Below are 25546 nucleotides of genomic sequence, written 5' to 3'. Positions count from 1 at the left end.
CTGGAAGCATTGCATCTCTTGGCTGGTCTGGGAATACCCCAGTATCCCTCCAGTATTGTGGTCTGTATGTCTACCAGTGTTTCTTAACAAATCCGGCTGAAACACCAACATGTTTATGCAATGGTGACCACTCAGTTTGTCTACCTATCTGTAGTCAACTTAATGGGTCTACACCTGAAAAGTGCTTAAGGTTAAGGTTGTTAAACTCCTCCCTGAGTATTGGTCAGATTTTAGAGATGAGTTTGTCCTGGATAAGACTGTCTCCAAGCCTCCTTGATCTCTCAGTTAATTTTCTTTCTCATCAGTTTATGCAGCACAGCCAACCAATGGCAGTAACGTTTATAACTTTATATCGTTATCTGACACATTACAATAATCTTTGTATACCTAACTACCCACCCACCATTCACAGGCCCTGGATGCAAAGGAGACTGGGACAGCATAGCATGCTGGGAGCGAGCGGAGTTTGGAGAGACCGTGACCATCCCCTGCCCTCGAGTCCTCAGGACTGTGTTTGGCAGAGATGGTGAGTACGGTTAATTCATAAATGAATGTAAAGGATCTCTTTAACTGATGTTTTTGTGTTTCTGCAGATAAATAAGTTGAGGAAAAATGACATTTAAAAGTTCAAATTTTGGTAGCTATTTGCCTAAACTGCTGATCACATGACTATAGTCTTATATTAACATAACACTGGAATGCAGTAACTCACTTAAACCATTGTTATGATTTCTGTGAGTGTACACTTCAGTCTTACTGAGGTCAATTTTGTCATTAGAGTGTATGGGTAACAATTTGTCCTAATCTCCCCTTACACTGAAGGACTGCCATGAAAACACAGACATCAGAGTTAAAGTAAAAACTGATGTGTTTATATATTACTTGAGCATTCTTCTGCTCCATTACTTTTGTTTTGCAGCTGCTTTACAAAAACATTCACACAAAAAACATACAATGAAATTTGGAGCATGAAGAGAAGCAGACCTTTTAAAAATTGTTCTTTTTGTACAGAATTTCTTCCTCCATTTGTTCACTTTCTATGAGGCTGCTCCTGTAATATAATGATATAATGATACCAGGCTTAAATATCTGCAGATAACTTTTCACATTATCTAGAGCTGCACTTAAGTCACTCACCAGATGGGTTCAGCATTAATACTCAAGGCTCTCTGTCCCTGTTTGACATTGTTCATCTCCCAGTTGTGTGAATGTGTGCAGTCAGTGGATTCCCTCCTGAATCCATCAGATTTTCCAGCCAGTGACCAGATGGCAGTTTGGGTTTCCGCTCTGAGTGTGCTCTGATTTACATTGATGACTAAACATTATGCAAGCGCCCAGCGGCTTGTTCGGAGCCAAAGCTCACCCTGACGCTTCCCCTGTCTGGGACAGATACAGACACCCTACAGTTATTACGTTTTACTGAAATGGTAAAGACATCCTTCCTGGAGTTACCGAATACTTTTTTTCTGTCATTTAAACGAAACCAGTGAGAAAGCCATGAATTCAACTTTGAAAGAGAAACTCTTTATTTACTTTTAGTCTACATTAATTTTAGGCAGCTCACCTTCATACTGCTAATTATAGCATCGCGAGAGGTTTAGTTTAACTAAGTAAACAGAACTAAAAAAAGGGGGAAAAACAATAATAACTCAGAAAATAAATGACTTTGCAACATTAAACGTGCACAAAAAAAAATGACAACTTGTCACTTGTACTTGAGACATAACTACACAACTGAGTGGTGTGTCAGTGTCCATAAAATTGGTGAGCCGGCACTGCACAATTTTAACATTTTAAGAGAAAAATTTAAAAACACCCGACCCAACAGAGATTTGTCACCTAGCTCTTCCCACAGTTTTGTTCCAGCTTGTCATTTTTTTTACCCCACTTTTACACTAAATGTCTCCAATCTTAGAAGCCTGTTTTTTTTACTTTACTTTACTTTACAACTGTTTAGATGACTGATCAGTAAACTGAAAGAAAACATATTTTATGTTTTTTATGGCCTCCTAAATGTGAATATTGTGTAGTTTCTCAGATATCAAAAATAGCCATTAAAAAAACTGTTCATCAGACAATTTAATTATTTAAGTATTTCAATCAAGATCAACTCACCATCAGTTTAGAAATTATGGTAATGTCACACTATGGAAAACAACAGTTGGAGACGACCAAAATTACTACAATGAACTTCTTCAAAGTGACTTTGGTGTCTGTCAGTCTGATATCAGTTTGTGATTAAATAGGGTCAAACTGACAATTGAATGTAGTCTGTTTGTGATAATGTTGTATTTAACTGTGGTAAATTGGTTATAAATCACTTGCTGTCTATATACACAGAAATTCACAGTTCAACTACTTAATTTTCAGTTACAGTTAGAAAATAGAGAAAACCCCAACAATCATATGGCCTCCTATGAGCAAGCACTTTGGCAAGAGTGGGAAGGAAAAACTCACTTTTAACAGGAAGAAACCTCCAACAGAACCAGGCTCGGGGAGGGGCGGGGCCATCTGCCACAACCGGTTGGGGTGAGAGAAGGAAGACGGGATAAAAGAAACACTGTGGAAGAGAGCCAGAGATTAATAATCAGGGCTAAGCTAAGGGCTAACCCACACAGAATGGCTTTTCCGAGTCTTTTCCTCACCAGCTCACGGTCACTAAACAACAAGATTGATGAGCTACAACTGTAGATTTCCTCGCCCTGTGTGGATTTGCTCCTTGTTTTGCAACTGCTCCTTTATATGGCATATATAACCTGTATATAACTTGTACAAATCTGTGTATATACTTATATTATTACATACATTTCTTTACCTTTAAGTCTACTTCATGGTTTCTCTTTATTCTCTCTATTCTAAAAGAATTTTAATGTAAAAATCTACATACTGCTAACAGAGAGATGCCAAACTGTCTTTCATTCTTCTTGTAACAGTAACAATAAAGATCTATTTTATTTAGAGTCCACTCAGAACTTAATTTGAAACCAAAACAGAATTTTGCAGGACGGTAAATTAGCAGCAAAATGACCGAGGGTCAGGAATTAAAACCAGAATACGGTCAGTTGATAACTTTGCTGCCTTGACTGCCTCAGACTGATTGCATCGTGCTGCCAATTTAGTTTATGAATTACACTTCAATTAATTTGCAAACCCGTTCACCAGCGATTGTAGTCGGTCTGAGCTGGACTGCAGTTGTTTGAAGACATGTTGCCTCCCACCAGACAACTTGTGCAACTGACTTTTGATTCAAAGTGGTTGCCAATAGATTTTGCGCGGTCACCATTCAATCACCATGTGACAGAGCCATGAATGCTTTTATGGATTTAACCAAACAAGTAAATACTCAGAACAAGTAGAGTCTATTCAGTTATACTATTATTTAAGAGAAGTTCATTTTTAAGTTGGTTTTCATGAAGACATAAATAGTTTGAGTCTTCTGATTTTTTTCACGTTTCCTATAATCTTAAAGGAAAAAAATCTTGTAAAGGTGAGTTTAGATGGAAAATGTCGAGTAAATCTTTAATAAAAATTGGCAGTTGAATCCATATACAAATATTGAAAGCAGTCGTTTCCCCTGCATTTAAAGCTTTATTTTTTTTTTATTTTTCAGCCACACTGTGCTCATTATACTTAAACAAGCTGAGTGCTGTCACAGTGTGATGTTAATACTTTTACTTCAGTAAAAGATCTGAAACCCCCCCCCCACCACCACCATTTTTCTCAACTGCATGCTGTATTTGTCAAAGCTTTAATCCACATCTCTGGCTGACTTCTGCACATCGGTGACCACTTGTGTTCAAGACTGCTGTTATATTTAGAGCGAACACAGCAGTGCACGCAGCTCAAATGTTGCAAGTAATCATGCTGTACATGCAAATCACTGTTGCTTAATGAATCGGTGTCTTAGCTTCAACTGTGTCTCCCCCCTCTGTGATACAGTGGACCGGGTTTGTTGAGTGTGTAGTGAGGCAGAAGTATGCTGATGTTACTTCCAGTCAGCGCACAAATGATGCTTCGTGCATTTTACTGGGAATTTACAAAAGGAGGATGAACTTGCCGTGCACTGCAGAGATTTTGGCACTGGCACCCCCCTGCAAGTTTGCCTCAGGGGTTCACTGTCCACTGTGCATGCTATTCATTTTAGACACACTGATGGTGTTTTTACACTGTGGGAACATAAGCAATAACCTAAATTTTGTGACAATTTGTAATGCAAACTTTCCATTTTTAACATTTTGGGAATGTGCATGCCTGATGGCTCCCTCTAGAGTTTCATGTGGCTTTCTGTCCAGTAGCATCTGTCAGTGTAACGTCTACTGTAGGCTATACTATCCTCTCATTCTACATGACAAATCATTTTGACTGGCTCTCATATATCATGCTTTACAAAGATATTTTTAGCATCCAACTTCACAGTGGCCACTCATTTTTAGTACTAAAATTCATTGAAACACTGATATGCTACAAAATACTTCTATCAAACTGAAATGAGTGATTCATCATAAATTTGCTCAGTTAAGAGTTGAGTGAATATGGCTTGGAGTGCTTGGATGAACAAACCTAACAAAAAGAGAAAATTCTAAGGGTGCCCCGCTGCCAGCGAATCCCCAGAAAAAGTCAGATTATTGGTCACTGATGACATTAGAGATGTTGGTGTGATTTAAATGTGCATTTAGATGAGCAGTTTTTCTTATTTTTGGCTCAGACTCAATATAGATGACCAACTATCAAGGTCCTCCTCAGGAATAAACCTTAAAATTGAATTAAGTCAGGGATGAGAAACCGAGTTTCACTTAGGGCCACAAATGGGAAATGAGAATTGCATTAAGCTTTTAATTGACTCAAAAATGTGAGCTTCATACAACCATTTCACCTACAAGCTTACAAAGCCCTCAACCAGTCTACAAAAATTCTGTCTTCATGACATTTAGTGAAGTAAAATAAATCACTCTGATTACAAGAACACTACCAAACAACTATTTTGAAACCTGTTTCACGTGCTTAAATTTAATTGAATGTAACCAAACAAGCCTGATGTGGTGTAAAAAAAAAAGTTATACATTTTCATTTGAGTCTTGTACATATTTCTTGTCTTCTATGACTTTATGTCTTTGCAGGGATTTGCATTCAGAGTTCATAAAGAAAATGCAAATTGTGTTCTTTGAAGATGAGTGTGTTGCAGTTAGCCATAAAGCACTCAGATGTTTGGACAGTGGGGGGAGACTGGAGTGTGAGGAGGGAATCTGCTTTTTGCCATTTGGTTATGTTTTTATGTGCAAAGTTTAATGAAAACTTACAGAAACAAAGGATTGTTAAACAAATAAAAATGACACCCACATTAATTCAGGGGTTCTTAGCATCGACCATTGAGAACAAACAAAGACTGACCTCTCTGATTGGGCTCAAATCAAAGAACAGAGGCAAAAAACCCCCAGGAAGTATTAGCAAAACCCGACACAGTGAAACCTACATTTTTTTTTCTGTTTGCTAAAAAAGGACAAAGCAGGAAAAAGTGGTCTGTATTTATTTTTGAATATGCTTAAAGAGAGACTGAGTTCTGCGTGCATTTCTTCTCCTGCAGGTAACATTAGCAGAAACTGTACAACAGCTGGATGGTCTGATGTTTTCCCAAACATAACCAGTGTGTGTGGGGCAGACACGAGCCAGGATAAGGTACAGTAAACATCTTAACTGCTGCTTTTTGTTCTTTTGTGTGTCGTAAATGTCACCTGGATGTTAATGAATTCTGACTGTGGAACAGGAAAAGAAGCTGCGACCCCAACATGGACCATTAGTGGCCCCTAATTGACGAAGCCCGCGGGGTTGGCTGTTAATTAACACCAGTTAGTGGTGAAAGACTGCTTCTTTAAAAGGTCAATATGCCCAACAGTAGAGTGATACGTGTTTAAATGTGAGCAATTTGGTGTCTGCGCGCACTGCTGTCTAGTTTTTTGTGTCGTTTAATGGACAAAAAACACCATTAGCCTTCCTCTAGAAGCAATTTGGTGTTAAAGGGTCCTCATTTTATGTTTCCCAGAATATCTGTATAATAGCAGCCATTTATCTAGGTAGGAAATTTTCTGAACGGCTTTCAGGTCATACAGTTTAACTACACTGCCACTATAAGATTGCTTTGGTTGAATTCTATGCATTTCAGACAGTCGGGTATCTTGGAATAGGAACGGGCCGGTGGTTTGCAAATATTTCTACACACATTGTATTCATATCTGTACAAAATAGCCACAAGGTGATACAACATGTTGCTAATTCTTCTTTTTCTTCTATGTTTGGTATCCCATCTACCTGTAGCATGGCATCTACAATCATTTTTTAAGATGGTCTCCACTACATGTGCACATTCAGTTTGCAGTTTGCCTTATATACTGTACCACCATGTATGTTTGCACGTTTCAATAAATCACGGCACCTTTTCCCACTTTTCCTTGAAAATGTGAAGTGAGGAGCTCAAGACTTTTGCACAGCACGCCTCCATCGCTGTATCAGACACTTGGTCTTGTTGCCTCTGAGTTATATCTAGCTCTGTTTTCAAGCAGAGGAAAGTGGTGGTGAATTTGTCCACACAGATGAAACGTTCAGTATGAGAGAATCACTTTTTGTGAATGTATAACTGTAATGTACAGGCGTCAAAAAGTCCCAAAACATACCTAAACTAGTCTCAAGAGATGCACATGTACATGTGCATGTACAGCACAATTTTCATGGTCTGAGCACAGAATCTGAAACTTTGTTATCATTACATTGCAATTGTTTTTCTGGCAGACTTTGAGTTAAATTACGATTGCAAGAGAAACACTTAGTGCTAAAAAAGATGCTCCGTTCTTATGATTGCAAGAAAAACTTTGCAACTTTAGTAGGAGTCAAGCAGGACAGCACAGGACATGTGTCTGCAAACAGCATGGCACAGAGTAATTGGAGGTATGCAGCCAATATCCTGCAGCTCTTCATCTAACAGCTCACTCTAACTGCGTCTTGTTTTTCTTCCATCGCTCCCTGGACATTTTCAAATGATTCATCATCAAAAAATGAACTTTCTACATCAATATTATGATACTTTGTGGATCTCAGCTGGGCAGACTGTTAGATTTGTATTGTTGATTGTCATTTATGCTTAGAAATATTTACTTATATATGCTTAGAGTTTTGTAATTAGTTGTAGATTGGTAGAGGTTTTGATCCTTGATAGTCTGCAAACTTTGTGTGTATTAGACAGCACTTTGGGAGCATGAGAGGTCATACCGTGTCTTATTGTTTTATGGTAGGATTAACGTAGTTGCGTCTGTTCTAGTCTAAGTGCTCTTTGTTTAGATGAACTGCAGGACTTCCTCACCGTGTTATCTAGGATGAACCATCTAGGGTGAGGGGGAGGCTACCCTCTTCCTGACCAAGGATGTTTGACCCTTTGATCAGCAGTCCCCACACACACACACACACACACACACACACACACACACACACACACACACAGGCAAGGTACTCTTTGTGTGTATGTAGACGTCATATGTTAATGAACTTATGCATATTCATGTAACCTCAATAAAAGAACAGTGGTACGGGAGAACGGACGAGAGCAACTGGGGTCAAGCGAAGGAACGGTGCCTGTCCGGTTCTCTCCCGTGCACGAGAAACATGAAGAAGCTTGCCTACTTGTGTCTTGCTTTGCAGTGTAATTATATTGCCTTCAACGTTCCAGCGGATGGGTTCAAGCTACAAACCTATCACAGACATGGATATTTACAGAGGAGGAGGATTATGTGGAGTGCAGTGTTTCACTAGATGCTGACCTGAAATAAAATAGCCAAACACTTAGTGCTAAAAAAGATGCTCCGTTCTTTTAGCACAGTGTAAAAACCTGGCAATGCCATAGCAAACAACTGGGAAAGTGGAGAAGTTGCACTGTGCTCGGAAAAACCCCTAAGTGTAGTAAAAAGTAGGCATGTGTTCCAGTTCCTTATGTTACAGTGGAAGGCAGCGAATTGTATATATTATTTCAATAAGGTCACTTGCAAGAATTGAACAGGATTTACTTCATGATAAGGGGATTAGGTTCCAATGACCCAACACGACAAAACAAAATTCCAGCAGTGACGAGTTTTTATGCTGTTGGTGAAGACTGAGGATGGATGGAGCTCTGACTGAGGCGTCTGTGAGGTGGAGATGGGGAGGAGGTGGGCTGCAGAAATGAGAGTCTGGGAGGAAGAATGATAGAGAACATGGATTTACACTAGGCTTAGTCTTGCACGCCTTCTTTGAGCTGATTGGTTCAAAGAAGATGTGCACTAACATGATTAGATGAGAGTAATGATGTCAGTACTGAGACTGCCAGTGTGGGAAAGTGGTAGTGATGTAAAGAACAGACAAACACTCTAACGCCTGGGAAAGCAGGCAGATGAGTGATTACACTTCCTCCTTATTGAGCATAAGCTTCACTGTATTTAACTGATGTAGTCCAAACCAAACTAAGAGGTAACAGGCGTCTGTGAGGTTCCCTGCTCATCCTACACAGACATCAAATTGATTGCACAACAGGAACATTTTAAGGTTTTAACTACATATTGAAATACAGTTACTGAAATGCTGATTAAACAATAGTTTTGCAGGACAGATGCCAAATGACTTCCTTTACAATTAGGTTCAGCTTGGGTCGTCCTGACAGGTCACCAACTGGAGTTTTTGGTGTGTTGTGTGTGGCCTTTTTTGGCCTCTGCTGTGGTAATTGCTGCTCCCCTCTTCTTCCACTCTTCTGTGGTTCAGTTTGGGTCTTGACTCTGTGTATCCTGAATCGCCCATTGTGCTTGTGCAATTGTTCATCCATCTCTCTTTTCAGTTTTGGCTCTGCACGGCTTCTCGGTTCACACTCTTCCCTTGCTGTGGTTTTCTGTCTTTCTTGTCTTCAGTAGGGAGTAGAGAGGTACTCGGGAATAATGCGGCACTGTCGTCGCATCAGCTGTCCATCTTCTTTTTGTCATTTTGCATATCAAAGAAAGAAATGGTTGAGCAGGTGTCTGAAAGGGTTCAAAGACCTGAGAACTTAACATTATTTTAACAAAACATAAATAGAAAGTGAGCTTTTATAATTCAAACAAGAGAGGGATTAGGACTAAAACCCTATGGGGGAAATAAACCAATACACATTCACTCACTTAAAAACACTTTGGTAGGTTGGGAATGTCTCATGGACAGAAGTCATACATTTTTTTTGCAGCGTAATTAAACTGAGCTAAAATCAAAGACGTTTTACTTTATAAAGGAAGAGAAATGTTCTGTTTTATTTCTCACTGTTCACTGAAAGTTGAAAAAGGGAAAAAGAATCCAGCGTTTTTCAGGCAGCTGCCAAAAAAGTGTCTTTAATGTAAACTGCAATATGTCTGTGAAGGTTCTGAGTCATCCAAGCCATTGTAGTCTAAGGAGCTGGGAAAGTCCAGATGCTTTTCTGTCCAAGCTCCTTAGTCTTTAATGTAAAGTATGCAGGAGAATTTTGAACATGGGAATACTGATTAAAGTAGTTTACAGGTTTTACTACAGCTCACTGGGGAAAAAGCAAACAGAAAGAAAAAGATGGAAAGCAGCTAAATGATGCCTGTTTTTTATTCGCATCTTTTCTGGTGGCTTATTGTAGCGTTTTCACACATAGTCAGTGTTGTAGTTTTAGAAATACAAGTTTAATGCTGATGAACTGATGAACTCTTCACCTGGATGTTTGGGCTTTGCTGTGTCCAAACAAAGGAATGAATTCTATTTAGATATTAATCTGTTTTACAAATTTGCATATAGTGACATACATATACATTTTTCCTTACTAAACAGAAAGTCTGTGTGCACAGCCAGGGCTGTGTATCTGAGATGTCTTATTTAACATAGAGCCCAGAGTAGAAAAGAAATGTCTGTAACTGTTTCGTGTTCAGAGAAGTCTGAGGTTTGGGCTCATAAGGATTACTCGCACATACACTGACATCAATATTTGAAACCTTGTCCAAGTTTATTTTGGGCAGCAGCCATTGAAACAGTAAGTAGATGACATAAAATAAGGAATAAGAAAATAAGGAATTACATAAGAGTTTCCTTTTTAAATAAGAATACACTAATTATAGAAATTGACATGAGCACGTGTTACAACAGGTAAGGTAATCTACTTTTGAAGATGATCCTTCCACAGAAATCTCTATATTACAAGGTCATCCCACACTAGACAAGTAGTGCCCCGGCTGTCCTTGTGATTTTCACAAAGACTCAAGGTCAAACCATAACATTTTAAAAACCTTTCATTCAGCTGAGTCTATTTAAAATTTCATTAAAATATCAAGACTTCACCAAATAAAGGGGAAAAATATCTTTCTTTGTATGCTTTTCCAGACAGAGTAAAGGTTTTTGTTTATAGTTCCCAAGTGTCGGTTGGATCCGATCTGTCTACGATATACTGGAGATATTGCAGCGAAATGCCATTTAAGCCATATTACACGCTGAAGTGCATCGTGCATCGTGCATGGCTCGCTGTTGCTGCAGTTTGGCAGCACCCGGGCAGCAATCCAGGTTTGAAACTCAGCGGGAAACAAGAATCAAGATTATTTCATGGTAATACAACCTGAGTCACTGTCACTGTAGTTTCATGATTATAAAAACATCTAATTTTGCACTTGGCATCGGACACCAGAGGCACTCACATACTTTTATTTGTATAAATCTACATTTCAATGACTTATTTTAAACTGAAGTCAGTGTTATCATGAAATGCAGAAGAAATGTTGAACAGTTTCCTTATGATTAGCAGATGCAGTGTTCATAAAAACAAACACTTTTTACTTTTATGAACAAGGATTTGAGTTATGTTACTGCAGCATGGCAAAGCAGCTGTGAGCTAAAAAGGGAAACTTCATGTAACATGGTATATTGTCCATTTTATTACACAGAGAAAAAAACATTCCATCCAACTTCTTGTGCCCTGTGTCACTGGAAAAAAAGAATTCCTAGAAGGGTGGGAACCCTGTGAAGAGGCACAGTTGTGGTTGAGGTAAGGAGGAGTGATGATAAATGGTTTGGGACACGTCTCCCGAACAGGACTGGACCTTCCCTTTCTGACTGAAGTCTGGCATCCTGGCTTCTCGTCAAACAAACACTCTTTGATGTTCTTGCCGAAAGAAGCCAGTGGAAGAAATTCAACCTACAGCATCTTTTTCTGAGGAAACAAGATAACAGCGCAAACAGAGAGAGAGAGACGAAAAGAGAGAGGCAGGGAGTGGGAGCCTGTGACGGACCATGTATGGTCAGATTTCATTTGTTTTGTTTTCTTTTGTAATGCAACAGATACTAAAATCTTTCAAACAAGAATAAATGTTGCTCGCTTTTCTCCTCCAGCACTAAGGGTATAATGGGGTTCTACAAAACACAAAGGCCTTATTGCATCACATCTGTGCTCAAACACAAAGACCCATATTTTATCCACCAAAAAATCAGACCACAAATGAACAGAATGTTAAAATTAGACTGTAAATAATAATTTTGTGCTTCGTGATCACGCAGGAGGAGAGAGACCAGACACATTTCTGCATGAAACCCACCTGCTTCTTTGTAATCAGTTACATGTCCACAACAACACATTTTGTGTAAATTTTCTGGTATTGTTGTTTCATTATTTACTTTATAATTCTGTTAGAATTTCCTGGTGTTTTTCACGTTCTTTCCTGAAACACTAAACTGTGTTACACCTCCCACTTCTTGTGGGTTAAACTAATGTCTAAGACATCACTTTTTCATTCTTGTACAAATAATTCGTTGCAGGAATTTGTCCTTGGGTCTTTGCTTTTATGAAACTTTCGCTAGATTGAAGGAAAAAAGGTCAAATCGCATGTCACTGCTTCCTTTTTCTAAATTACAGAGTAAAAGGAATTTGACCCAGTTAATTAACGCTGACACATTACAAGCCATTTTGCAATCCATGCTGAAAGCAGGTCAGGAGGTTACAGAGAATACAGACCACATGTACTGCAGAGAATAAAATAACTGCCAAACAGCAGTGGGTGATAAACACACCACATAAAGTACAATAGAGTAGAAATAAAATACTTTCAGCTCCTTTCTTCTCTTTGTTCTTTACTCATGAAGTTTATTCAACAAATTATTCAAATTATCTTTTGCTTCATTGTTTATTTCCCTTGGTGCTGCCATGACGTTGATTTGAGTTTGCTGTGAAGTACAAACAGTCAAGTCCACTATAAGATGCAGTGAAATAAGTTCTGATGCTTAGTGCTGGTTAAAATGCTTCCAACTGAATGTCAGCAAAATTAGCATTAGTATATTAGGGATGACATGCCAGCTTACCAGAAGCAAAACCAGTACAGCACCCCCTGGTGGCTGGCAGCATTATAGATCAGAAATCCCTTCCTCCATGGCTGTGTTGCCTGTTGCTTTGTAGTTGACAGTCACTAGTGGACCAAACTCCCTTTGCCTTGGTAACTTTTTAAAGCATTGAACCTGTCATATATCTGGGAACAGTAATCTTTGCTATCATTTGGTATTTTCCCACCCATTTTGGGTTGCCAACAGTGATTTCGTCCATTTTTGTAATTGTCTATTGTTTCACATCGCTGCTACCCACCTGCAGTTTTCCTGTTTTTAGGGTGAAATGTCTATTAATGTGTCGTCATTAAGTAACTGAGTCAAATTCCCCTTAAGCAGTGACTCAGAATAATAATAATAATAATAATAATAATAATAAGTTTATTTATAAAGCACTTTCAAACAAAGTGCTGTACAGCTATTTGAAAATAAAGAGATAAATAAATAAAAGCAACACATAGCAATACAAGTTAAAAACACAATAACAAGTTAAAAACATAATAAAAATTTAAAAACGGTGAACAAGTAGGTCTTCAATCAGCTTTAAAAACCTCCACAGAGCATGTCTGTCTAATATCTTCAGGGAAGTTGTTCTACAAAAATGGGGCACGAGAAGAAAACCCACACTCTTCAATAGTCTTTTATAGTCTTCTGGCTCTAAGAACTTTTAAAAGGCCAGAATCCTGGCCTTTTAAAAGTTCTTAGAGGACAGGATGGAACATAAAGGTGCAAAAGGTCGGGGAGGTATGAAGGCGCCAAACCATTTAAAGAATTGGAAGTGAGCAGCAGGACCTTAAAATCTGCTTGAACCTGACAAGGTAGCCAATGAAGGAATTTTAGTTCAGGGGTAATGTGCTTAAATTTTCCAGTTTTAGTTAAAATGCGAGCAGCTGCATTTTGCAACATCTGTAAACCTCTAAAACCTTTCTTTGGTAGCCCAGAAAGGAGAGCATTACAATAATCGATATGTGAAGACACACATGCATGGAGAAGAACCTCTGCAGTGTCGCTAGATAAAACAGATTTTGGCAATGTTCCTTAAGTGATAAAAGGCGGTCTTTGTTGTCTCTTTTACATGACATTCGAACGACAGTACCCTGGCGAACCACACGCCTAAGTTTTTAACCTTGTCCCTGCAATTTATGACATAGTCACCAATTTTCAAGATAAAATTTTGAGACAAGTATTGAAATTTTTGTGGCCGGTGTCAATCAACTCTGTCTTATCAGTATTTAGAAGCAGGAAGTTATTTGATAACCAGCCCCTAATTGCCGATAGACACAGAGATAGATACTGACTACGTTTTACTACTAAACATGGAATAACAAATAACAACAACAACATGTTGGGGGGTGTAGCTACTTGATTCATATCGGAAACCTGATTTGTTTCATACAGTTAATATCTCGTAGTCCTGAGTACTTTATGTTGACATTTGGGGTTTTGTTAATATTTTGCGTCTTTGCTCTAGTCTTGACTTAACTGTTTTTCCCATGACTATTTGTAGTGTTGCAGAGTTTCAGTTTTTTGACCCTGTTTTTTTGCTGTATATAATCAATAGAAGTATTATTAGCATTTCCCCCAGTGTTTCCTGCATGCGCTGTCTTCTGTCTCGTCTCTCTGTTTCTGCCGGTTCGCCTGCCTCTGTTATTTAAAATTATTGTAATATTTAATTTAGAGTTTCAGCAAATTAAAACAGTGTAAATGTCATGTATCTCTCAGTTTAGCTCAGTACACACAACCACAGTCATTGGGAACACTGCGGACTCGACAGTTGTCCAGATGTTGATCACTGCATCCCACAATATGGAGGCTAAACCAAAGAAGGTCCTGGCTAAATGGCTGGCTGTCCACAGAGAGCTGTTCACAGACAGGACTGCAAGTCACAGTCCTTGATTCTGGAGGAAGAGTGGTAAAGCAGTGGAAGAGATATTTGGGCCCCGGACTTTAAACATTCCTAGTTGTCAGCTGGTGTTGATGGTGGCCGGGTCGTTGTGTTTTATCTGAAGTCAGTACATTCATCTACCGTGACATTTTAGAGCACGTCATGATTCCCTCTGCTTACAAGCTTTATGAAGATGGACATTTCCTTTTCCTGCAGGGTGTAGTACCTGCATTCAGTGCCAAAGTTATCGCAACATAGTTTGTTGACTATAATGTTACTGAACCCATGAAAAATCTATGGATTATTGTCAAGAGGAAAATAAGAAACACCTGACAAACATACAGAAAAGCTAAATGCTACAATAAAAGTAAACTTCAATACCTTCTTAGCTTTGACACAAGCTGATCACCTCCATGTGATGCCACACTAATACAGTAATGAATAATTAATGATAAAGGAGCCCAACCAACTACTCAATATATATGAATGTACTTTTCAGTATACTCAGTATTCTTCCTGAATAACTGGAAAAAACGAAATCTTTTAACCTTTTCCCATTTTTGATATGAAGGAAAAAGCGTTTTCTTTGTTGTTGTTTTTTCTTTTTTTTGGCCTGTCCCATTTGGTTCTTTAGCCATCAGAATTGTTGTCTGAAGACCAACAAGGATACCCAATGGATTTACTTTGCCAAATGGATCATCGTGGCATTGCCGTATTGGTCCATTTGATCGACCTTTGTTTTTATTATTTATTATATTTTATTTTCAGATGTTACAGACGGGACAGACATGAGTGAGAGATAGGAAAGGGAGAAAGAAAGAGGAAGGAAAGGAAAAACAGAAGGGGAGAGGGACAGTGAGAAAGGGGGGGAGAAAAAAAATAAAAATCTTTGTTTTCTTTGTTAAATCATCCGTTCTTCAGCCTTGTCAGCTTTTCCAACTCGGCCCTTAACTTTTGTCAGTTTCCTTCTTCCTCAGTTTTTAAGGTTAGGTTAGTCTGTTGGATTCATAGGTTCTCCTGCCAGTTTTGTGCAAACCCTTTTGTTCCTGCCTTTTGTTAGTTTTGTTGTTGAGTGTTTCAAGCATTCGAGATTAGATTCTTCCTCCTGTGTATGGTTATGGTCCTCACCACGTCTTTAGCTAAGTTTAGGGTATGGGGTAGGGCTTCAGTTTCTCTTACAAATGTATGGATCAAACTGTGCACCAGTTCATGTGAGCTGATGACAAGTGCAGATTCTAAAAATCACAGAGTCTAAATTAGTTTTCAGTTTTAAATTTTGGTGCCTTTTTTCCTGACACGGAGAACAACTTAGCTGTGAATTGAAACACCTGTCCTCCATTGTGTTCATATATTTTGGCTACTGTTGTGTGACCGCAGCTTCATCCTGTTCACTTGTTATTCGTGACCCGTTTTGGGTCACGAATAGTGCAGCTGAATCGCCCATTGTGTTGTCCTGCCTCTCTCACTCTGTCTCTATTAATCCCGTGCTCTCTCCACCACACCCCCTCTTGTCACTAACGTCCTCTTTTTCATTTGATTTAGACACAAATCTTCCTCAGAGCAAATTTGATATCATCAGATCTACAGTTTTTAATAAAGTTGAAATAATAATAAAAGCAGTCAGCATTAGATTAAGTTTGAATTTAATAGAATTATTGTTTCTGTAATATGATATATTATCTTAACTCTTATCTTGTCTAAGGTTTCTCTAAAACAGAACAGAAATAATGCTACAAATTGGGGTTCCTTATAAATAAACAAATAAACAAACAAACACAAATAAGTACAACACATGTGAAGCATGCAAATATCAGGAATGGTAACACTGATATGGTAAATCATTCCTTATTGAGCTAGTTTGGAATTTCCCAGGAATAAAGCACATCTTATCTTATCTTCAAATTAAACACACACTTAGTCAGTACTTGTGTCTACGCCAAATTTCAAAACACTGATTTGTTTAAAGCACTTTTATCATTGTTTATTCAGCCACATACTGTGTATGTTTCTGTCCAGAATTTCTGTTAAATCAAAGTGATTTATTGTGATTACACTTGCCTGCAGTTTGACAGCTGTTGATGCAGGATTGCCAACTCTCACATTTTTGGTGTGAGACACCGAGTGTTAGGTTCTGTCTCACGCTGCCCAAACAAATCTCCCTTTGAATAGAGTCATTTCATCTAAAACTGGAAAACATTCCCATCTCACCCTCAAGAATTATGTGATTATTTTTCTGTTGCTTTAGTATTTGTAATAAAAAACATGTAAGTGTTACTTACATAAAAGACCTCAAACTACATAAAAGTGCATTGGAAATCATCAGTTATTTTTGATTTTTCATAATTCAGCAACACAACGGATAGTTATATTTAAGCTCTATAAATAAGATTTCATGGCTGAGCACCTGATTCCAAGCCTTACATCATCTGGCATTATGCTAAGCATCAGATGCAACAATGTGAAGCATGCTGCCACGCACTTTAGAGCAGTGGAGAATGGAGTGACAATCGTGCTTCTCCATTTGACAGTCCAAAGATGAGTCTGGGTTTGGTGGATGCAAAACTTGTCTGACTGCACTTGTTCCAAGCGTAAAGTTTGGTGGATGGGGGATCATGATGTGGGGTTGTTTTTTGGGAGTTCATGCTCCCAACTTTGTGGGAACAGATTGGAGATGGCTCATTTCTGTCCCAACATGACTGTGCCCCAGTGCAAAAAAACAAGGTCCATAAAGCTGTGGATGAGCATGACTGGCTTGACCTCAACCCCAAGACTGCGAGCCATCCAGTAAACACACTCCTAACCCCTGTGGAAAAGCTTCCCAGAAGAGTTGAAACTGTTATAGCAGCAAAGGGTGGGCTGATATATTAAACCTTGCAGATTAAGAGTGGAATGTCACTCGAGTTCATGCACATGAAGGCAGACGAGCAAATACTTTTGGCAATGTAATATGCTTCACAATCTTCACCTCAATTTGAGGCCCAGTTTAGTGATATGTTAAGGATGATATACATGCATTAATAATTTAACAAAAGCTCTTTTTCCCCCTTTGTCTGCAGCTGGTCTTCTACGTGGTCGTGCAGACGTTGTACACTCTGGGTCACAGTCTGTCTTTAATTGCCCTCACTACAGGGTGCGCTATCCTCTGCCTATTCAGGTAAGACTGAATACTAAAATATTATTAAATCAGAACATTAAGATAAAAAAAAGTAGCATCTTTATTTAACATTTACTGCACTATGCTACATTTCTTTCATTACCAACATGTTTGCAGGAAGCTCCACTGCACCAGAAACTACATCCACCTCAATCTCTTCTTCTCCTTCATTCTGAGAGCCGTGGCGGTGTTGGTGAAAGACGACATCCTCTTCAACCGAAACTCGCACTGCTCAAACCAGCCATCACTGGTGAGGTCACCACCTCTGTCCTCAGCGAGCAGAGTCATATCCCGAGGGAGGCCAACAATGCAGCACTGAGTACAGAAAGCCACACACTCATGTGTTAACAGCAGAACTGTCACAACGGGAAAAATGTTTCAGCGTAAAGCCTGACAAAGTTTAAAGCATGAAATAATAAATGGGAATTAGGTCTGCATGCTTCAGATATGAAATTAACATCTCAAACTGTCAAACGTTCTGCTGTGACAGTTTGTTCTTCAGATTCAAGTAATCATTTTCTGAAGGTGGCTCTGCAGAATTTTCTGGCAGTTAGCCCATTCATGTGTTCGGTGAGACAACAGCCAGTCACGCATGCTCCCTATCTGCTTAGCTGAGAGGGCCAGTAGCCTGCGTGCTTTCTGGTCCTAAAACTGTGGAAGCATGCGGAACATCAAGGAAGAAGTGTGGACAAGAAGAAAAAAAAGCTTTACTGCATGCACCACTGAGCAGCTTTCATTAAACGCACGAGGAGTTAGGTTGTAATCTGGTACCCAGTCCTCCTAATACACCCGGGATATACAGTGAGCCACACAAACATGGGAGCAAATCCAAAAGCCTGAAAATCCTTAAAGCTTCCGTGGGGCAAACTGTGCACCATCTTCACTGCGTAATAGACACTTTTGTGCTGAGTGAGTGAGCAAGAGTATGTGAAACTATGCCCTAGTGTTACACTGTTGTTTTTATAAGTTACCCAGCACTGATGTGTATAGAAAAGCCTGCATTGCTGCCCAGTTTCATTGCCAAAGCATTGATAATACAATTTTGTCAAAGCTACAGGTGTCTCACAGATACTCGGTATCCCTGGCATTGGTGCTCTGGTGTATACAATTATGGTTATAGTCCGGGTGCTCTAACCTTGCATCCATGTGCTCCTTGGATAGTAGGATTTCCCATTTTGGAATGAGATTCTTCCGACTTTGTTGCGTTAGTACACTTTGAAAAATTGGAACATGAAAATAACTTGGACATTACAAAGACAAGGATATTGTATTTTACCGGGTGCTTTGCCTGATTTATTAGAATTACTATAAACTAGATCATTCTATTTGGATAGCAATGAACTGTTATGACCTAAAACCATATTACAATGCACAGTCAACATTTGAATAAATTTGTGGCACTGATCTAATTTTTCATGCAATCAACCAAATATTTATCTGCAATGTTTTAGTGTGGCATCAGTAACTCTGCAACTTTTTTGTTATTGCCTATTTTCCATGTTCCTTTTCCCACTTGAGTGATGTTAATGTCACTAATCAAGGTGATTAGCAACACAGGGGCACCACAGGGGACTGTCCTCTCCCCCTTCCTCTTCACCCTCTACACCACAGACTTCAGCCACTGCACAGAGACCTGCCATCTTCAGAAGTTTTCTGATGACTCTGCGGTGGTTGGATGCATCAGCAGGGATGATGAGACAGAGTACCGGGCTGTGGTCGACTCCTTTGTCACGTGGTGTGAGCAGAATCATCTGCAGCTCAACGTGGCAAAGACCAAGGAACTGATCGTGGACTTCAGGAAGACCAGGAAACACTTGACCCCTGTTTCAATCCAGGGGGTCAGTGTTGACATTGTGGAGGACTATAAATACCTTGGAGTACACATTGACAATAAACTGGACTGGGCTAAAAACACCACAGCACTTTACAGGAAGGGCCAGAGTCGTCTCTATTTTTTGAGGCGACTGAGGTCCTTCAACATCTGCCAGAAAATGCTGAGGATTTTCTATGAGTCTGTGGTGGCCAGTGCGATCCTCTATGCTGTTGCATGCTGGGGGAGCAGGCTGAGGGTCGCAGATGCCAACAGACTTAATAAACTGATCCGTAAGGCCAGCAATGTTGTGGGGATGGAGCTGGACTCCCTCAAGGTGGTGTCGGAGAGGCGGATGCTGTCCAAGATAAAGACAATGTTGGATAACACCTCCCACCCACTCCATGACATGTTGGTCAGTCACAGGAGCTCGTTCAGTGAGAGACTGAGATTACCGAAAAGCACCACTGAACGACACAGGAAATCATTCCTGCCTGTGGCCATCTCCCTGTACAACGCATCCACTTAACACACTGTTTGCTGCTACAACTACACATGTTTCTTTTCCAACTATTTATTTATGAGTGACTTATGTATGTATGTATGTATATATATGTATATATTGTACTATTCTTAGTTAGCGTATTGTCTGTCTTATTCTTAATGTTGGTTTAAAATGGAGCACTGTAACAAAAAATAATTTCCCCCAGGGATCAATAAAGTATTCTGATTCTGATTCTGATTTTTCCCAGGCTGACATGACCAACTCCAATTTTAGACCTACTCCAAGTATGTTTACTGCAGGTCTTTCATTCTGCAGGGCTGATGTTGCACAAGGGGTGTTTTTCTCCAGAAATTATGCAAAGGAGTATGCCTTACTGAGTTTTCTGTCTGGCAAACTTGGCACTTAAACTGCCACCTCCGAACCTTCTATGGCGATGCAAACTTTCTCTGTCTCTAGATGAAGTCTGTTATCGCTAATATTTCTGTCAATGCAAAAAGCACCAAATGCATCTGACAGGATAAAAACAGTCATACTCTTGGATTAGAACACGATGGATATTTCACCGATCTGCGCCATTACCCTTTGCGTCATTTCAATACGTTATAAATCCCGACTTAGGAAGATCGCAGCTTGTTCAGAGCAGTGTGGCGGGCAAAAGATAAAGGACAAAATTTGCAACCTGTTTCTGTTATTTATGTATGTATCTATGCTCACTGATGCGCTTTACACAGACTGATAAACACACTAGCTTTAAACCAGAAACACCACAAAAGTATCATCCAGTTATACCTTCATGAAGGCGGGTTTTAATTCATGACTGTTGTATTAGTTTCAGCTAATAAACTGACAGCAGAAAGCTGACATCTGATACTCTCCTTGCCTCAGTAGCTGCCTGACTCTTCCCTCATGACGTTCCTCCTCCACTCACCCTGATTGTCAGGGCACTCTGACCTTTATGCACTCATCTGCTCGGTGCTTGTGACGTCATAATCTGCTCTGGGTGAACTCTCTGACAGATCCAGTGGAAAAATGGAAATGTATACCCACATATCAGAATACCAAGTATAAATACATGATTATCCTACACTGTGCTCATGGTTACAATTAACCACATACAGTCAGCGATGTACAGTCAAGGCTGATATTATATAGTTTAAGTATACACAAAGCCTATTTAACATCTTTGTACTCTTTCTGTGTTCTCTTTAGGTGGGATGTAAAGCCAGCCTGGTGTTTTTCCAGTATTTCATTATGGCCAACTTCTTCTGGCTGCTGGTGGAGGGTTTGTACCTCCACACTCTGCTGGTTGTCATTTTCTCGGAAAATCGACACTTTATTGTCTACATGTTCATCGGCTGGGGTAGGTACATTTTCTTATTCTTTATTTGATTTTGAGTCAAATGGCCACGTGGGAGCTTTCACTCTGTTATAGCTGCAGGTTTAGCAGCTTAGTTATGATTTTGATTAGATATCAGAGCTCTCATTACTTTAGGCAGCTATTTAAGCAAATAAGCCAAATGTTTTTTCCCTCAAATTCAACAATACCGTGCTACATTTGTTATCCTACGGATTCAAACTTGATATAATGCTTGACTGAAAAGTTACAAGTTCACCAAATGGCTCAAGGTAAAGGAAAAGGAGAAACTTCATATATGCTCAACGTGGTTTGGCTTCAGTTAAACAAGGACACAGACTGGTTGGCAAACCACCAACAACCTCTGGTTGCTAGGGAAAAAGTACAAAGTAAAAGCTGTGCATTAATGCTGAAGCTAACTGCGGCGGGGCGTGGTCTGCAGTGCTGCTGCTACTCGATGGTAATGGAAAGCCAGCCAATCCGAGTCGAGTCGTGGCGAGGCGATCCTATTAGGTACTAATGGAAAAGAGACCTTAGTGAAGTTGCATAATAACTGAACTGAGCCTTTCTGCTGTTGCCTTCTTGGTATTTTAAAACCAGATGTTAGAAAAGATTAGGTCTGACTGAGAAACTGTCATGGTAATCCCCATGGGACATCTTTTCCCAAACAGAGGATTTCTCCCCTGCTGGTTGTTAGTTTCCAGAAGCAATGTTCATCTTTTATTTCCATTTTTCCTCCTCTGAAAGACAGTATAACACCGTCTAGTTTTGAGCTTGAGATGGAATTTATCAACAAACAATTAAAAGCCTTAATATACACTGAAGCAATCTGTTTAGAGTCTTAATACATGGATGGAACTCACATTACTTTACTCAGAAAGATTAAATCGTAACTAGCAATAAAAAAAATAAGAAATGCAAACACGATGTGATAATATTTTCTATACTTCATGGTTGTTGACAGGAATCCCCACTGTGTTTGTGTCTGCGTGGGTGATAACGAGGATTTATCTGGAAGACACGGGGTAAGTGTAACAATCAGAGAGTGAGTTATCACCATAGAAACGCGATCCAGGTTTGTTATTTATGAACTATATAAAGTCTGTTAAACATACATGGATTATATTTTACTAAATAGATTTACATTCTGACTGAATGTCTGTCTGCAATTTGTTTTTCTTCAAGTTGACATGTGTCTATGTGTCATGCTCTCTCTGGAGCTGTTTATTATATTCTCCTTTAAAGGTTGACAGAAGTTAGGCAGCTCCAGTTACATTAAAGAGAGGCATGCATTGGTATTCAACAGCCACTGCCTCTGTTTTTTCGTTAGGGCCTCAAATTGCATTTTATTGATTAGACTGTTATTCATTACCATGCAGGAAGGGGGCCCAGTTTTTCAATTAATAAGAGAAATATCTCACATGTCAAAGTGCACTTTATTGGATAATTTAGCTGACAGGGTTTGCTTTGAGATGTCATCACAGGAACCTGGTGGCGTTTGGCTTTTGTTGCACGTTATTGCAACTGGCACTGCAGCTCATTATCTATGAGTCATGCCGTGTAGGCGAACTATAAAAACAAGCTTCTGAAACAAGTCTATAACAATTACTGAGGCAGGGTCTGATAGCAAAGGACAGTAAGGACATCACACCAGAGTGTGAGGAGAATGATAATGAAATTTGTTAAGTTTTAAGTTCATTACCAAAGCCAAGAAGAAGACTGAGACTAAGTCACAACAGTGAGTCATTTAGTTTCCTTGACTTTTATTTTATTGAACCATACCATCCAAATATCCAGAAAGCTTAAATATTTAATTGTTAGGACAATCTGTCATATTTAAATGTGTCATTTTACCCCCAAAGACACGCTGACCTTAAGAGAGTGAAGAGTTTGACCCAAATGAACAAAATGGTTTTGGTCATAAGAACCATAAGAACATATACATTTTGTAAAAATACTCAGTATTTGTGGCATGCAATGGAGTCCATTGTGAAGATTTTAATGGTCTGATTATGGGAGTGTTAACATTAATAATAAAGTGATAAAGATGGAAAGAAACTGTATCATGCAGTATTGGTCCTGATGGACCGCAGCCTCCTGCCAGAGGATGTGATTGAAGGGAGGAGGAGTTGGAGTATCCCAGCACTGACTTCAGAGTTTAGGTTTCCTCAGCTGCTGCAGGAGGTGCATCCTCTGCTGTGGTCTTGTAATGAGGGAGCTGATGTTTTGCCTCAACTTTGAAGTCTTCATCTCCCAAGACCTACAGTATCCAACAGGCAGTCATGCAGGCTTATGTTGGGCATGGGATCCTCCTGAAGTCCCCAATCATCCCCACTGATTTAACAGCACAGAGCTCCTGGCTGTTGTCTCTAAATTGGTCATAAGGTTGTCAGTGCACCCTCACACATATCCTTGAGATGAGTTTGATGAGGGTGGTGTCTATTGTGAACTTCGGGAGTTTGACAGACTGGTGACTGGAGGTGCAGCGGTTGGTATGCAAGGAGAAAAGCAGGGGAGAGTGTACACAGCCTTGGGGAGATCTGTTACTAAAGATCTGAGAGTCTGATAGGAATTAAAGTCTACAGAAATAACCAGACATAAGTTACTGGAGGTCTATGTGCTGGAGGATGAAGTGCAGTGCCAGGTTAACAGCATTGCCTAATTGGGGTACGGTTGTGGTGGTGGTGGTGGGGATTTGAGACAAGTCTGTAGTCATTCAGGATTGTGATCTATCTAAAAGAACTTTGAGATTTCAAACTTGTACCCTTTTACCTAGGTGAAATCAAAAGAGATTGATTGGCACATTGGAGGCTCAGTTATAATATTGACACTGTCACTATAAACTGGAATGTTTATTAGCTGATCTACGCCCCACGTAAAGGTTTGGACTTTAAGTGAAGGTCACAGGATTGCCTGCAGCAGAAATGAGCTTCATTAGTAGAGATCAAACAAAGAGTTAGAATTATGCTTTCTCACTTCAGAAAAGGAGTCAGTAAGATGGGGTCTATTACCATCTGGCTTCCTCCAAATTTGTAGATAAATTACTAGTGCTCAAGTTAAGCAGTGAAGACCAGGTTCTTTCCATCTTATGGTACTTTTTGCAGTGATTCAACATTTATTGCTCCACTAGCACTTCCTCTGTTTTTTAAAATGCCCATTTTTTATTACTGTTATATATAATATTTACATAACTATTACATTCATATTTTTGTGTGACCTTCAGGTGCTGGGAAACAAATGACCAACCCATACCCAACTGGGTGATCAACGGACCAATTGGATTCTCCATTATGGTAAGCCATTGCTTTCATTTTTACCTGCAGATTTTGCGTATTGGTTAAAAAAGCATTCAGTTGCCTATAATGAAAAACTGGTTGATTAGAAAAAACAAATACTGAAAACATAAAGTGGAAAACAAATAAGTCCGTCATGTGAAACAATATCTGTCTTTGACCTTATTCACATTTTTTTAATCTGGCTTTGGACTATAATACAAAACCCTTTAGAAACCTATGGCAATGTTTCAGATCTCACTAGTACGATTTTCTAAATTCCCACTGATACATCCATATATTTTTCAAATTATTCCATAACATTCTACAGAAACGATCTGTATTTAAAGTACATAGTCTTTTAAAATCGGTCCTTTTCCAATTTCAGCTACACGTGAAGAAAAATAAAATGTATCAAGAAGACAGCGAACAGCATTACCGGATGATATTACAGTTGTTTCTCCCGGTATATTTCACTAAAGTGTTAGAGTTTGTGAGCCTTTTGATTTTAAGATCTTTTAAAACCTGAAAGAAAGTCTTAAATAAGTTCATACTCATGACCAAGCGTTCTGTGTAATGTCCAAAAACAGCAGTGTGATGTGTTAGTACCTCATGTCTCAAGGTGTTAACTTCATAGGAATTCCCGCTGAGTGCATTCCTGCTGCCCTGCTGAGTGACAGCCCACCATAATCTCTTTCATCCTTTAAAGGCATACATGGATATAATATGGCCCGAGGGACAGAGGTGGCTCACAGACCATTTTATCCACTCTACAACATCCTAAAGGATAATAAATCAGCTTCCCTCCCTCAAATTTTTTTAAATCAGTATGTCTCAGGCATCAGTGACCTACAGCATGCAGTGCTTTGTATCAGCCAACTGCAAAGATGTAGCCTAACTTAAATGTTCATATATATTCATAATATTTTAACTGCGACCAGTACCCATGTTATATGGTTGTAGGGTGCAGGGCAATTTCTGAATACAGCACAGTCAATTTTCTGGGACGTCCACCCCTGAGAAGATTGCGGCATATTGTTAACACACAAATACACCAGACCAACAAAGTAGCAAAACTTCTGTTTTTATAGATGTGGTCAGACCAGCTGGCAGATACTTACTCTCTTAATTTCTGCACAGAGTCTTGTGAAAATATTTTCTTTCCTCAGGACTATATTTTGTCACCTTCTTCTGTCACAGACATGATGAGAAGTG

The 25546-nt window shown here is 39.3% G+C and overlaps 1 protein-coding gene across 1 annotated transcript in view; it reads left to right on the top strand.

Moving 5' to 3' along the window:
* Positions 1-25546, top strand: part of vipr2 (vasoactive intestinal peptide receptor 2) — a 75878-nt gene that overhangs the window by 45940 nt on the left and 4392 nt on the right. The window contains exons 3-9 of the mRNA XM_085438908.1: positions 413-526; positions 5582-5673; positions 17293-17390; positions 17508-17640; positions 20915-21065; positions 22024-22084; positions 24283-24352. Coding sequence (XP_085295034.1) covers positions 413-526; positions 5582-5673; positions 17293-17390; positions 17508-17640; positions 20915-21065; positions 22024-22084; positions 24283-24352 — 719 coding nt within the window. The remainder of the gene's footprint in view (positions 1-412; positions 527-5581; positions 5674-17292; positions 17391-17507; positions 17641-20914; positions 21066-22023; positions 22085-24282; positions 24353-25546) is intronic.

The sequence above is a fragment of the Copadichromis virginalis genome, linkage group LG18, assembly GCF_057382275.1.
Source record: "Copadichromis virginalis isolate Kocher_CV1m ecotype Utaka linkage group LG18, C_Virginalis_male_GT1.1, whole genome shotgun sequence".
Lineage (NCBI taxonomy): Eukaryota > Metazoa > Chordata > Actinopteri > Cichliformes > Cichlidae > Copadichromis > Copadichromis virginalis.
Note: the sequence above shows the minus strand (reverse complement) of the source record. Positions and strands in the feature narration are given on the sequence as shown.